A 15,039-nucleotide genomic window follows, 5' to 3' on the forward strand; every position below is an offset into this window, starting at 1 on the left:
ACTGTGAAATCTGGGGAAAAAGCAAGCGTGTTCCCCTGATGCTCTATCAATCCCTTCTCTCTAGTCAGGCGCAGAATTGTGTCCCTGTCCCTATAGTTCAAAACCCTGGCAATCATGTGGTGAGGAGGGGCTCCAGGGACAGGGCGGGCAGCCAGCGAGCGGTGGGCATGCTCCACAATGAACATATTAGACAATTATTCTGTGCCAAAAATGTCTGTGATTAGGCGTTTCGTATAGGTCTCCATCCTGCCCACATTCCTGGATTCCGGAAATCCCGTAACGCGGATGTTATTGCGTCGGGACCGCTCTTCCAAGTCTTCGTTTTTCGCCGGTATAAGAGAGAGGACTTTTTCTGTATTCAGAGCCTTATCAGAAACAGTGGACAGGCCATCCTCCGTAGCAGAGACCCTCCGTTCCACTTCCCCCATGCGAGCACTTTGTTTTTCTAGCTGTGATGACATGTGGTCAAGTCTGTGGTTGAATGCTGCCATAGAGCCCTCTATTGATTGTAGGGTCCGCTGCATGGCAACCAACGTGGCCTCCAGGGTGGGGGGTCCATCTGTCACTGCATCCGCCTCTGAATCTGATGCAGCCCTCTGCAGAGTCTTAGAGGCACGTTTTGATTTAAAAGAGAGTTTAGGCTGTGACCTATCTGACCGACCCATGGTCACAGGCCGCGTCGCCGCAATCCAGACAAGGAGGATAGAAATGCGGGAACCAGCAGGTACACGCCCTTAGGATCTTTCTGGACCGCCTCACACCTCCACCAATATGTGGGGACCGTACCGCCACACACAGAGCCCTAACCTTCGTATAGTACCCTCAGAAAGCTCTCCACATAGGCTCAGCCACAGCAGCTCCAAAAAACAATGAGAGCCTCCTCAGGCCAAACCCTATAAATACTACAAATACTGCAGCCAGAAATGCCTGAGAGGCCTAGCAGTCAGTTAGGAATGGCGCACCTCACTGGGAAAAGGCCAACGGTGGCAACATTGGTGCAATACCGACACGGGCTTAGAACATCACTCTTGGTGTCCTGGTATAGGCGATCCCCAATCTGCATGTGTCAGTAGGGCATTAGACCAGATGAATGATTAATCCCCCCTCCCAGTCTTTGCAAAGCAGGGGTTGTTATGTTGAGCACACTCTCTGATGGTGAATTAAGGCTAAGCTGCCCTCACAGTCAGGTATGCCCCTGGCACTAGTCGCTGGGAGGACAGTAGGTGCAGCAGTGGATGAAAGTCCTCCTCGCATCCAGTATAATTTAGTGCCCCTCCCGCTGTGCAGTTGCAGACATTCAGGTAAGTTCAAGGATGGTCCCAGAACAGAGCCTCGCACTGCCCGTCGTCGCTGGGGAAAGCCACAGGTCATTAGAGCAGCAGCAGGGTGAAATAAAAACGGTATACACCAGGAGCAGCACAACAATTGCCCACCGCTAATGAGTCACACAGGCCTCACACACCTCCAGGGCCGGGGCCCACACGGAACAGCAGCCCCAAGCAAAAAGATAGTCTGGGCCCAGCAGGGCGGGGAAAATCTCAAGTGGCCACACCGAAGGATCAACACATACCCATCACGCTATGCCCGCCGGACCACTCTGTAATCCATCAGCCGCTGCACCGCCGCCGCCCTCAGCCCCACACCAGACCCAGCAAGCTAGGCGCAACCCAGTCCCCGGCCCAAGCCCACCTCCGAAGTCCGAGTCGGGAGGCAGGCCGACCTTCTCACCATGTCCGGCACCGACGGGTACCATTTTCTGTGAGCGCTGGAGGCCCCACTTCTCCGCCACACGTCTCCGCTCCCCGCTGCAGGCCACCACGCTGACTCAGGCCAGAGGCGCCGCTAAACGGCACTGGGAAACCGGGAGGGCCCAGGGCACACCTCCCGGATCAGCTACCGCTCTCTTGAGGGCACCGCAAATGTCTCTGCATCCTCCAGCACAGCGGGGGGCAGCGATCACCCCCACCAGGACGGGAAGGTTCCAGGCACGCCTCCCACTTCCTCCGCAGCTACACCAGAGAATGCGGCCTCCTCCCAATCCAGCGAGGCTGCGCTCGATCCCACGGATGTCGGGAAGGCTCCAGGCACGCCTCCCAGCCGATATCTAATTACCAGCCGTTAGCCCCAGAGGCACAGCACCCTCCGATACCTCGAGGGGGCCCCGCAGGCTCTCGCCGGTCTCCCGCAGCCTCCTTGATCAGTGGCCCGCCACCGTCCAACAGCCGCCACAGGTAGGCCCCGCCACGAGACAGGCCAGCAACCTAAAAGCACTGCAAAAGCGGGTGGCGGCACAGGAGGCTGTCAGGATGACACATCAAGCATTCAGGGACTCCAGGAGCACAGGATGTTGCGGGTATTGGACGGATATTGTCTTGGTCATGCAGAGCCTCACAGCAGTGCGGCCTTCTTGCTGTGTGACCTCTAGCGCCCCCAACAGTACTGTTTTAATTTAATGTATCAGTTCGACCTGCTACAGATTTTTCTCAGTGGGGAGATGATACCCCTTCGGGTGATTTGGGCGCTTTATAAATGAATAAATAATAAATATAGAAGGTTAATACGTCTCCTGTAAAACACATCATGTGACACACAGATGACAGATTTTTATTTTATGTAAATGAGTAAGTGGGTTGCTGGTTTTGTTACTTGCAGTTATGTTATGTTATGATATTTACATTTGTTGAGCGCACATATCACCCACATGGCGCTGTAGCAGGTTTGATGGAGGGGAATCATTCACAGCATAAGAGAGAGGAAACAATGCCTAAAAAAATCAAGGTTTTAGGCTGCTTTCTGAACAGTCTGTGATCTGTAATAGTTCAAAGGTGCATTGGTAGCTCATTCCAGAAAAGAGGAGCTAAGTAGGAAAAGGATCTGCCGCCATTTCTGGTGGTACGGATCTTAAATGGGGTAAGTAAAAATGTTGTCTCCGACCTAAGATTATTTTTGGTACATACCATTTAAGTGTTTAGGCCAGACACCTCATCCGATTTCCATGCAAAGCCTTATGTGTCATGCAGGAGATCTTAAAACGAACACGCTTCATGGCAAAGAGCCAATGCAGGGATTTTAAGCTGTGAGCTGATGGGGACCGATATGGAAGATTCAACACCAGTCTGGTAGCTGTATTTTGCAGCACCTGGAGTCTGGTTTGTAGTTCTTAATAATGTTGGTCATCAGTGCGTTTCCATAATTTAAACAACTAATTATTAGACCCTGGACAAGTGATTTCCTTGGTTCCAATGGAATCAATTTTTAAGATTTTATGCAGGGTTCGCATAACGCCATAGCAAGTGGACAGGACATGATCTACCTGGTCCTTCATAGAGAGCTTATCATCTATTTTTACACCAAGGTTTAATACCATGGACTTAGAGGGATGGACAGAGGCCTAGGTTCACTGGCCACCAATCATTTGACCAAAATGTATGTACCTTTCCAATTAGTATTATCTCGTTCTTACTTACGATTAGCTGAAGATGGTTAGTTTGCATCCAGGTGTTTATCTCAATCAAGCAGCTTTTGAATCTAGTTCAGGTGTCTACTAGATTAGGTCCAAGAGTGATTAACAGCTGTGTGTCATCTGCATACGAAACTACATCAAATCCATACGATCTGATTATCCTTGCCAGAGGTGTAACATAAATATTAAAAAGCATGGGTCTGAGTATCGATCCCTGAGGGACTCCCTTATCTACCATCAAACTATGGGAGACTAGTGTGCTATTTGCACAGATGTAGATCGAACTTTTAAGTGGTTTCTAAGCCAGTTTAGGGCATTGCCTCCGATTCCCATCTCCTGCAACCTTTGTACTAAAGTTATGTGGCAGATGGTATCAAATGCAGCCGATGGATCTGATAAGACCAGCATTGCTGACTGTCCGTTGTCTAGGGCCAGTCTTATGTTATCAACTACTTCTACTAGGGATGTGTCAGTGCTATGACCAGCCCTAATACCTGACGGAGAGTTCATAAATTGGAATCCTTCTAATATAGCACAGTGAGCTATAAAGAACATGTGGCTCCTACACCGTGTAACCCTTACTGTCTTATGTAATACATCCTGTACATTGATTTACACAAATATGATGTATTGTCAATGTATAATGTGAAAGGGTGATGTAACACACTCTGACACCCTTCATTGGGATGAGTAGCACTATATAAGAAATAAAACAAAATAGTTGTATTTAAATTTGGTATTTGTGTAAATACTGGGACAGACCAACACATCAGGCATTCTTACTGTGCTTCCATATGTTTTTTTTTTTTGCAGGGACTGACCAATGTCAAAGACATGTCTCTCTTAAGTACCTGTGAAGTGATAAGCTGTGTGCCTTTCTGTCCCCTCTATTGCATGTAGGCAATAGCTCAAAGGCAGAACATTCTAACAAAAGGAGGCCTGATAGATCCTTAACTTCGGCCTTTCTCGTAGGCCCAGCTGGAATCTGATAAGCCCCCTCCCTGCCTGCAAATTGCTGCTCTGAAGGTAAAGCAGACTTTGTGCAGGTGCTGCTGAATGTGTCTCAGTGTCTGAAAATGACACCGGGACAAGTTCTGTATATTTCTGTGGGACTCTACCTCTTGGGAGGGTAGCCAGTGCACACCCTGTTAAATGAGTGGGTAGATGCACCCTACCCGTGTGTACCCTCGACTTGTGCCCTGGGTTAGGCATAATATTTGCTAATCATGTGTAGCTTGCAAAAATGGAACCAATTTTGTCAATTAGCAATACCTGAACTTTTCTCCCAGTTGTTACATTGATGCACACATGCACGGCAAAAAAAACATCCTGTTCCACAATGTTCCTGGGTGGGATTACCTGCAGCAGGAAATGGAAAGAAGCAAGCTGCGATTCTAAACCTTTGCTGCTGTACAGCTTGGCTAAAACTGTTGACAAAGCCAGTATGTCCCAAAGGTGAGAATTATTGGTTATGGCAATACTTGCTTATCTTTTTTTGCAGGAATGAGCAACCTCTTCTGAAATGTCTTACTGTTTTTTAAATGGTTACTAAAGGGTCACTTTCCTTAATTGGTTTTATAGGTATACTCATTTGGCATCCACAACATTTAAACACACAAATAATGAAGTGTGGACTGACATGTGGGCCATGAATACCACTACATAAGAGGATAGCTAGGAAAACATTTGGATATTTTTAAGTAACTTATCTTAAACTGTAAGTGAGCGAATGATAGAGATGGGCAAGACAGCAAATTCATAGGGAGAGCCAAACAGGAGCGTGTCCCTAAAAGCTAAAGCACACGATGAGCCATCAAAAAATGTAGCTCCTAAATTGCACAGCAAACGTCAACTAAAATATAATAAAGCTCTTGCAATGTAAAAACAGTTATTTTCTTGGCCATTTTTGTTTCCTGTTAATACACTGGATTATATCAGGGCATTGATATTTGTTAAAAGTAATCGTTTTCAAACATGAACGATTCCCCGTCGCAAATATACTGGTGGGAATGCTTTGAGTGGACCAAAAAAAGTTACTTTGCCATGTGCTCTAAATATTTGGGATGTAGTGTTTTTGGATTATTGTGTATGAAACAATACACGGGTAATGTTTTATACAGCACAACACCCATCCTAAACTAATTCCTTTAAAGTGCCTCTTAAGACTTTACACTCTGTCAAAGTAAGGCACATTGAAGAACACTGATTAGCGTAGTACCACATGATTTGGTCAAATGTGGATGGTGTGATCTGAGTATAGGTTTTCGTGTTATTCATTGTGCAGCTAAGCCACTGCAGTAATATTTCCTTCTCACTCCCTTCTACCACCAAATGACAATGCTTTATGTTAAAATGTTTCAGGACCTAAATTAGTACACTATGTTCAATAAATAGATTTGTGCCATGTTAATTCAGTCTGACATATGATATATGTTCAAAATATCAACTGTATTTCTTGATAAATGATCAAATTAAGCATACAGGAAGGCAGAAGAGCTTATTTTAATATTAATATTAATGTCTTCCTCTGTCTTAAACCGTAGTGTGTGCGGCTTCTCCCTCGATCAGGGGAAATTAAATAGATTAGCAAAACTAAGAAGACCGACACACTGGAGAGGTTGCACGTCTGGCTTTAGGTGATCAATGATGCACACGTGAATTGCAGCTCAGCTGTTGGCACACATAACTGCATTGTTTTAGATTTCATTTGCTCAGTTGGCATGGCTTTTGACACTGCTTTAGGAAGGGAAATGGGCATTAGAGCTGCCGGGTCCCACTCTTTTGGATAATCTGTTGACAAAGGCTGACCCAGAAACAGACATTCAACTCAAGCCAACCTTCCTAGTCTTACAAACCTCTAGCAAAAGTGTCCAGTACACTAGCCCTTGCAGATGAGCATTCTAAGTTATGGAAGTTTTTAGGGTGAACTTGACGTGGTAGGTGAGAAGAGACATGAGCAGCTGCAGGAGAAGGTGTTCCAGTGGAGAAGGTCACTCACGTACTTAGAATGAGTAAAAGTGTAATTAGGCACAAGAAGTTTGAGTACACGAGTATGTGAAGATTGGCAGATCGCAGTGATTTAATTTGAATGTACTAGGAGAAGGGTATGATGAGGTAAGCAGAGCTCAGGTCTTAGATTGCTTTGAAGCTCCGGGCAGGGATCTTAAACTGGTCTCTGACTTTGATGAGAGCCAATCAACTTTGAGATGGGTTTGGGGGAGGTGGCTTCATGGCATAAGAGGGTGAGAAGTCCTCAGTTTGCAAAGCTGATAGCTTATTGGATTTTGAGCGAAGACATGCCTGGGAGAAAATATGAGTAAGCCTTTTAGACCAGACAGCCTCAATGTGCTTTTACCCCAAACGTTTTACCTTTTCCTCTCCAGTTTCTTAAAATTAATTTGTGTTGGCCTTGGGGACTACATGCATTTTAGCATGCACTGCTAACCAGTGCTAAAGTGCTTGCGCTCACTCTTCTAAACATGGTAAAATTGGCTTCCACCCAATTGGTACATTTAATTTACTTATAAGTCCCTAGTAAAATGGTACTACATGTACCCAAGACCTATAAATTAAATGCTACTAGTGGGCCTACAGCACTTATTGTGCCATACACTTAAGTACCCCTTTAAAATATGTCCCAGGCCTGCCTCTACAGCCGGTGTTCAGTTTTAAACTGCCACTTTGACTTGGCAAAATACACTTTTTGCTAAACTTAAACCTTCGTTTTGTTACAAATAAGTCACCCCTAAGGATAAGCCCTAAACAGCTCATAGAGCAGGATGTAGTGAATTATAAAAGTTGGACATGCATTTTTAAGTTTTACACGTCCTGGTACTGAACAACTCTTAAATGTGTTGCTCACTATTGTAATGTCTCCCTCTCCCATAGGAAGACATCAGGTTACCTTATTACGCTTAATAATTGCTTACTTTTGATTGGGGATGGGTAGGAAAGCCATGTTTGGTCTCAAATTAATTGTAGTTTAAAATGCTCTTTGATGGCAAAGTTGGATTTTACATCACAATTCTGAAAATTCCACTTTCAGAAAGTTAGAAGCCAAACTGAACTTTCCAATACTGATGATCCTTTAACACATTCAATTTTAATCTTTGTGGTCAAGCAACAGAATTATTGCCACCACCGTTTATTCACTTTATCTTCTGAAAACTTTTAATCTTTTTAAATCACAAAATCATAAACAGTTGACCAACACATATGCTAAGCAGTACATGAAGCCCATCAGTGCTGTTAACCCACAATACCTTTAACAAATTGTTTTTTATAAAAAAAATAACTAATACATATACAAATACACAAATGGAACAATTCATATTTTGTGTCAGAAGAAAACAACGCATGTATCCTGTTTCTGAATTTTATCAGACAATAGAAGCTACTACGCTTTGTTTCTTTCAATTCGCTCCTGCCTTTTGGGCTTGTACAAGAGGATCTCACACTATTGTGTGTGCAGACTGGCTAGTGACAGGGACCTATCTTTTCAATCATATTTTTCTGTTTCCTGTGTTACAGTACTCTCATTCTCCTGCACTTGCTGGTGTTAAACACTGTTGACATGTTTCAAACCCAATGATATTTGGAGGTTTCTCCTCAGAACTCAGAACGGGATACCCTTAATGTAGGTTTGTGCACCAGTAGCCATATATCTATATTTTCCTTATTACTGGTGCATTCTGAGGTGTTTTATTCCAAATGGATGAAGTACACCTTTCATTTTCACATCATCTTTCTTGTTCTGCGAGCCAGAACGATTTTCTTGTGCCTTAAGGTTTTTCCAGCATGTTCTTCGCTTCACTGAGTCTGTCACTCAATACGTTATATGACCGTCAAAGCAAGGCTCTGGTGAACCAGACTCTTTGTACTGCAGCAAGTGCCAGCGACCACTGGCAATGTGAGATCTGCACTTTGAGATACAACAGCCCATGGTGATTGCCAGTGCAGATCCAGCATCGACCATGCACAATGCCTGACAGGATCTTCATGCTCCAGCGATGACTGTTCGCAACACAAGGTTTACTCTGTGCACTACAGTGATGACCATCAGCAATGCTCACCCTGCTTCTTGCGGCCATCTCCACCGCAAACTGGACTCTTTGTGCAGAACTTTGAGAAGGTAGCTTTTTCAACTGGACTAATCGGGTCCCTGTATCCAGCCCATGCTCCATTGCAGTCTGCCTGAACTTGTGACTTTCCCTCGGTCTAGAACGACACTTTGTGCTTTAGATGCTCTATTTACCTTCAACTTTTAAATTACATATCTCTGGTTCTACTGATGTGATTTTTGCCGCCTGGCATCAATTTATTTATTAAAAGTTACTTTCGTTTTATAAATTGGTGTGGAATTTTTCTTGTGCTATGTTTTCACTTTATTACTTTCGGTGTGCTACATCAATACTTTACAGATTGTCTCTAAGTTAAACCTGAATGCTTTTGTGCCAAGCTACCAGAGGGGTAAGCACAGGTTAATTCAGTGACTTTTGTGGTTCACCCTAATAGGGATTGTGGTTGTTGCTTGAGAACGGCCTTCACCCCTTCAATCAAAAACCCAATGTTGGACCCGGCCCGTTGGGCAGGTTCACCCCTAGACTTTTTGCTTTTTCCTAGCCTGTTTATGGAACCTGGTGTTGGTGATTTTAGGCCCCTGCGCACTTTTTCACTGTGGTACAGTGTAAAGTGCTTGAGCTCTCTGTATGTGTGGTGAGTGACCTGCCCTCCCATAGGAATGAATGGGGAATATGTATTGCCATGGTAGTTCCTGATGTGTGGGGAGTGCAGGGGCGAGTTTGGTATGTATGAACTCGTGAGAATGAATGCTGCAAAATGATATATGCGGCATGACTGTGTCTAGTTTAGAAGTACTACTTTTGGAAGTTGGCATCTTTGTGTAAGTTGGTGCTGGCGTGTGATTGGCTGGTGAGCCTGGCCCAGAGTGCCTGGGCCTGCTTGTGGATTAACTGTCTGGTTTAAGGGTGACAGGGGCTGGAGAGCCCAGGAGGTTGTCTGAGTCAGCCCATGGATGAAAGGCAGCATCTGCTGCCAGGGAAGTGGGAGGAGATGGCACCTGATAGTGAAGGGCTGTGCCTGCCTAACTACAAAGCTGGCTCCACCTCCCGCTGGGCGACTGTCACCTCTGTCCCTGATACTGAAGGGACTTCCCTCTAAACCAGTCCAGCTGGTTCTCACATCCAGACTTTAAAGCACTTGTAGCCCTTGGCTGAAACAAACGCTTATAGACTGTGGTCGTAACTATAATTTTTGTGCCCATTTGGATCACTTAGAAATAATATATTACCTTTCATGAAAGTTGCTAGTTACATTTCCAAGTAAGTCCCTAGAGATGTTATTCAAGTGGCGTGGACCGGTTACTTAGACGTTACATAGTTTCAGTGTGTTTTTGAAGCAGGTGGTATCGTAAAATCATGAAGCCTCGCTTGCCAGCAGTAGTTGCCTTAGGTGCCAGAGTGCAATACTCTGCTGATATACACACTTGGAATTCAGAATTATCGTGGGCTCTGGAACTGGGGCTACTCTTTGACTCATGGCCACAGAAATATCGATATTCCATTAGGTCAGCTATGGAAAGGAGATACCCTAATTTTTTTAAATGTATTGAAATGGATCCTTTATGCACTGGTAACTTCCAGTTTATTTAATCCTGTGATGGCTGTAGTTGTCCTCTGATGCTATTTTAGAGTTTATGTAGGATACATTTTCTGCCTAAGCTATTGTTCTACCTGCATAATTGTTTATATATTTTCCCAGGTTCGGTGACAGAGAGGTTGCCACAGCGAGAAGGGGGAGGAAAATCAGGTACAAATCAATATTTGATTTCTTCCAACATAACTTTATAGAAATATGTCATTTGGCAGATTCATTGTAACATTGTAAGTTTAGTCCTACGAATCACAATGCATATGGTTAATTCACATGGTTGTATGATGGATCAGCAATGGGAAATACTTTTCATGCCTTTGCAATGTTTTTCTGACGCCACATTTTTTAGAACGCATATGCTTTTACAACACATGCCATTCCCAAGCATTGCTTATATATATATATTCACTGAAAACCATAGGCTTCAGGGGCGTTATAGTTAGCTGGACATTTTACTCGTACAAAACCATTGAAATGTCACCGTTATCGTTAGTTCAGCTAACTATAACTCGTGCGCCCGCAATGCACTACTGACAACGTCACATATTACATCACTCATGACATGGCCAGTGACATCACTCATGACATCACTGATGACATCTCAAATGACATCACTGATGATATCATCCAGTGAAGGTGTGTGTTTTCTGAAAATTAAATATGTTTTATATATGTATATCTCAAGGTTGGTGGAAGAATAAATGGGTATATAAGTGTCTAAATGGTTTTCTTTTTTGTAAAATTGATTGTATAACTGACTAAGTGTATCTTAGTGAATACATGGGTTAGTGAGTAATGTTTAAATATGTAAATTTCTGTATCAGTCTCTCACTTTGTGTGCAAGTGACTGCATGGGTTGGTGAGTAGCTACATGAGTGTCTATATGGCTTATTAGTTGTTTTTTTTAGTATCAGTATGTATGTCTGAGTGTCTGTATGGTTCGGTGGGGGGTATTACTTAGTGCATAGATGCATGAATGAGTGACTCACTGTTTGTATGTGTTGGAGACAGCATGTGTGCAGGACTGTATAGGTGGATAAGTGTGTGTGTGGGTGTGTTAGTGAGTGAATGACTGTCTCAATAGTGTCTTTATGAGTAACTACATATGTTTTAAACTAGTACATGTGAGTATTGCTGTATATAAGTGAGTATATGTGAAAGTGAGAGATTGGATGAGTTCCTGTACAAATAAGTAGGTGTTTCTATAAGTGATTGTTTAAAAAAGTAAGTATGTGTAAGTTTCTGTAGAAGTAGTGTGGTAGTGTGTATATAACTGTATATGCAAGTAAATGGATGTTTGGAACTTTGTTTGCATGTGTAACTATGTGTGTGAGTAACTCTATGGATGAGTGGCGGCGTGTAACAGGATGTATAGGAGTATGAGTACATATGATGAGTGAGTACATGTATGAGTGACTGTATAGGGACTGTTGGTGAATGAGTGGATGTGTATGTAGATCTTTGAATTACTGAATAGGTGTGCGTGCTGTAACTGGTATTGGTATGTCAATTGTTTTGAAAATGTTAGTTTGTATTTTTGAGGTTCTGAATCAAAGGTTATATTAGGGTGAGAGGAGGTCTGCCACTCTATCACAAGTATGATGTCATCAGTGATGTCATTTGAGATGTTAACAGTGATGTCATGAGTGATGTCACTGACCATGTCATGAGTAATGTAATCTGTGACATCAACAGCAGTGCATTGCAGGCGCGCAAGATATAGATAGCTGAACTAACTATAATGGTGGGATTTCAATGGTTTTGTACGAGTGAAATGTCCAGCTAACTATAACTTCCCTGAAACCTAAAACCTATGTTTTTTTCAGTGTGTATATATATATATATATATATATATACATATATATATATATATATATTCAATGAAAAAACCATAGGTTATAGACCATATATAGTTAGGAATTCGCATTTACAAAACCTTATTTTACTCGCACAAAACCATTGAAATTCCATATATAGTTAGTTGCACTAACTATATATCGCGCACCCGCAATCCACTGCTGATGATGTCACATATTACATCATTCATGACATGGTCAGTGACATCACTGATGACATCACTGATGACATCTCAAATGACATCACTGATGACATCACTGATGACAACATCCAGTGACTGTATGTTTCTGTAAAGTTAAAATATGTCTTACATATTGAAGAATGAGTGGATGTATAAGTGTCTGGATGAAGGATTTAGTAGGTGCATGACTGACTGTATGAGTGAGTGATTAAATGTGTCTCACTGAGTGCATGGGTTAGTGACTAAACTGTCTTAATTTGTGCATCATTATGTCTGTTGTTCTGTAAACTGTTGCATGTGTTGATAAGTAGCTATATGAGTAACTATATGGGTTATTGATTGGTTGCCCAAGTATTTGTATGGGAGACTGAGTGTGTGTGTGGGTGGCTGGGAGGTGTATGACTCTGTGCATAGATGTGTGAGCAGTTGATTCACTAGATGTATGGTTTCAAAAGTGCATGTGGAAACAGCTGTATGGGCGGTTGACTGTGTGCATGAGTGTATTGGTGAGTGAATGGATGTCTCAGTGCTACATGTCAAAGTAAGTACATATGTAAAACACAGTACATGTGAGAGTTGACATATATAAATAACTGTGCATAAGAGCCAGTGAATGTTTGAGTGGCTGTATGGATCATTGTGAACTAGTATCAGGGATTGTATAAGAGAGTAAATATGTGTTAGTATATGTTTGAATAAGTAAAGTTTGTATAACTGTATAGTTGAGGAAATGGAGGTGTGATTGATTCTTTGCATGACTGACTAGGTGTGTGAGTAACTCCATGGATGAGTGACAGTCTGTGAGTGTCTGTTTACACTGATTGTATCTAAGGTTATATTAGAGTCTGAAGAGGTTCATCGTATTATCACATGAATGATATCATCAGTGATGTGATCAGTAATGTCAAATGAGATGTCATTAATGATGTAATTTGAGATGTCATTTGAGATGTCATCAGTGATGTCATTTGAGATGTCATCAGTGATGTCATCAGTGATGTCACTGACCATGTCATGAATGATGTAATATGTGACATCATCAGCAGTGGATTGCGGGTGCGCGATATATAGTTAGTGCAACTAACTATATATGGAATTTCAATGGTTTTGTGCGAGTAAAATAAGGTTTTGTAAATGCGAATTCCTAACTATATATGGTCTATAACCTATGGTTTTTTCATTGAATTTCAATGGTTTTTTAAATGCAAATTTCTAACTGTATATGGTCTATAACCTATGGTTTTTTCAGTGAATTTCATTGGTTTTTTTAAAGCTAACATCTGTAGCTGTAAAATGTATTATTCTTTAAATCCCAAAATATATTTAGATATTTATTGATAATTTTTTTTAAATATTTTTTTCTTCGCTTCTAGTTCGCGAACCGGGAAGCTTTCCGTTAGCTCATCTTGATGCCGCGATCTAGTCCGCGAACCGGTCAACGTTACGTTAGCGGAACAGTGACGCGTCGCGGAAGCGCGACGTATCACGTTATCGCGTAATGCGTCTAATGACGCGTCGCGTTAGCGCTCCCGGAAGTGCTCCGGACCGCGAACCGGAAGCGATCTGGGACGCGGCGCGCGCCGCGTAACGTAAGCGGAACAGGTCATGTGACTTGTTTATCAAACTTCTCATTGGTTCATTTCACTTTTGGTTTCCAAATGATGTATGACTAGGTCATGTGACCTAAAAATAACACTTTTCATTGGCTCAGAACTTTTGTTTTCCCCAAATCATGTAAACCCCTCCTTATTTCCTCACTCTGACTTTCATCTTGGTGAGAGAAAGACCATTTATCTGAAGTTCCACAATGGCTTCCATTCTTGCTGCAGCTGGTGCACCCCCACCACCACCTCCACCTCCTCATAAGAAGAGAGGACCACCTAGTCAAATTATGACTAACAGAGAGGAGGAAGATGAGGAAGAAGAAGAAGAGGAGAGAGAGGAACAACAATTTGTCGAAGAGTTGCCCCGGGTTTCTAAACGAAAAACCAGTTTCATCTGGCAGTTTTTCACCATCCCTCCTGGATCAAAGAAAGTGAATGCAAAATATGCCACCTGCCTCATCTGTGATTACAGATTGTCGAGAGGCACAGAAAAGAAGTACAGTATGGGGAACTATACAATGCATCGTCACATGAGCAGGTGGCATCCCTTGAACTACAGCCGGGCTGAGTTAAGGGATCTTGAAGACAATCCGACGGCAACTCCTGTGGCAAGATCTACATCCACATTGTCTTTGACGGGAAGAGAGGCACAAGAGACTGTGCCAAACATCCAACCCAACTTCCAGCATATGAAGTTATCTTGTATTTACTGTGGTGCTATGCTGTCATATGGCAACATGAGTGTCAACCTGATGAACATTGCATTTGAAAATCATAAATGCCCTAATGCACCCAAAAAGTAATTTTTTTTTGTTGCTCCAGTTGAGCCGTTTTGAAAGCCTGTTTTTTGTCGTCTCCCCTCCATAAAAAACACAAAAAAAACATAAAACAGTTCTAAAAATACAAAAAAATCAAAAAATGTTCAAAAAATAAAAAAAAATATAAAACAACAAAAACAAAAAAAAACAGTTCTTTTCAGAACTACCTCCCCTTTCAAACAAAATTGCTAGAATGTTTATCACTCTGGCAAGCTCTATTTCTTTTGGTTCGCTTCAAGTTCGCTGACCGGTTCGCGAACTTTAAGCGAACTAAAAAAATATTTTTTTTAAAAAAAGAAGAGTTAGTATAAGGGAAGTAAACAGAGAATAATGTAAAAAGAAAGACAGCTAGAGAGAGTAAATGAGAGATAGTGTCAATGACATCATCAGCAGTGCATTGCGGGTAAAAAGAGTGGAAAACATTTACCTTATAATTCTTGTTAC

The 15,039-nt window shown here is 42.5% G+C and overlaps 1 protein-coding gene across 3 annotated transcripts in view; it reads left to right on the forward strand.

Annotated features, from left to right (window-relative positions):
* SMOC2 (SPARC related modular calcium binding 2) overlaps nucleotides 1–15,039 on the forward strand; it is a 1,727,408-nt gene that overhangs the window by 605,150 nt on the left and 1,107,219 nt on the right. For 2 of the 3 annotated variants that reach the window (XM_086927096.1, XM_086927097.1), the window contains exon 5: nucleotides 10,244–10,291. The exons of the other annotated variant lie outside the window; for it this stretch is intronic. In XM_086927096.1, coding sequence (XP_086783222.1) covers nucleotides 10,244–10,291 — 48 coding nt within the window. The remainder of the gene's footprint in view (nucleotides 1–10,243; nucleotides 10,292–15,039) is intronic. 3 annotated transcript variants of the gene reach the window in all.

The sequence above is a fragment of the Lissotriton vulgaris genome, chromosome 6 (genome assembly GCF_964263255.1).
Source record: "Lissotriton vulgaris chromosome 6, aLisVul1.2, whole genome shotgun sequence".
NCBI classification, from domain to species: domain Eukaryota; kingdom Metazoa; phylum Chordata; class Amphibia; order Caudata; family Salamandridae; genus Lissotriton; species Lissotriton vulgaris.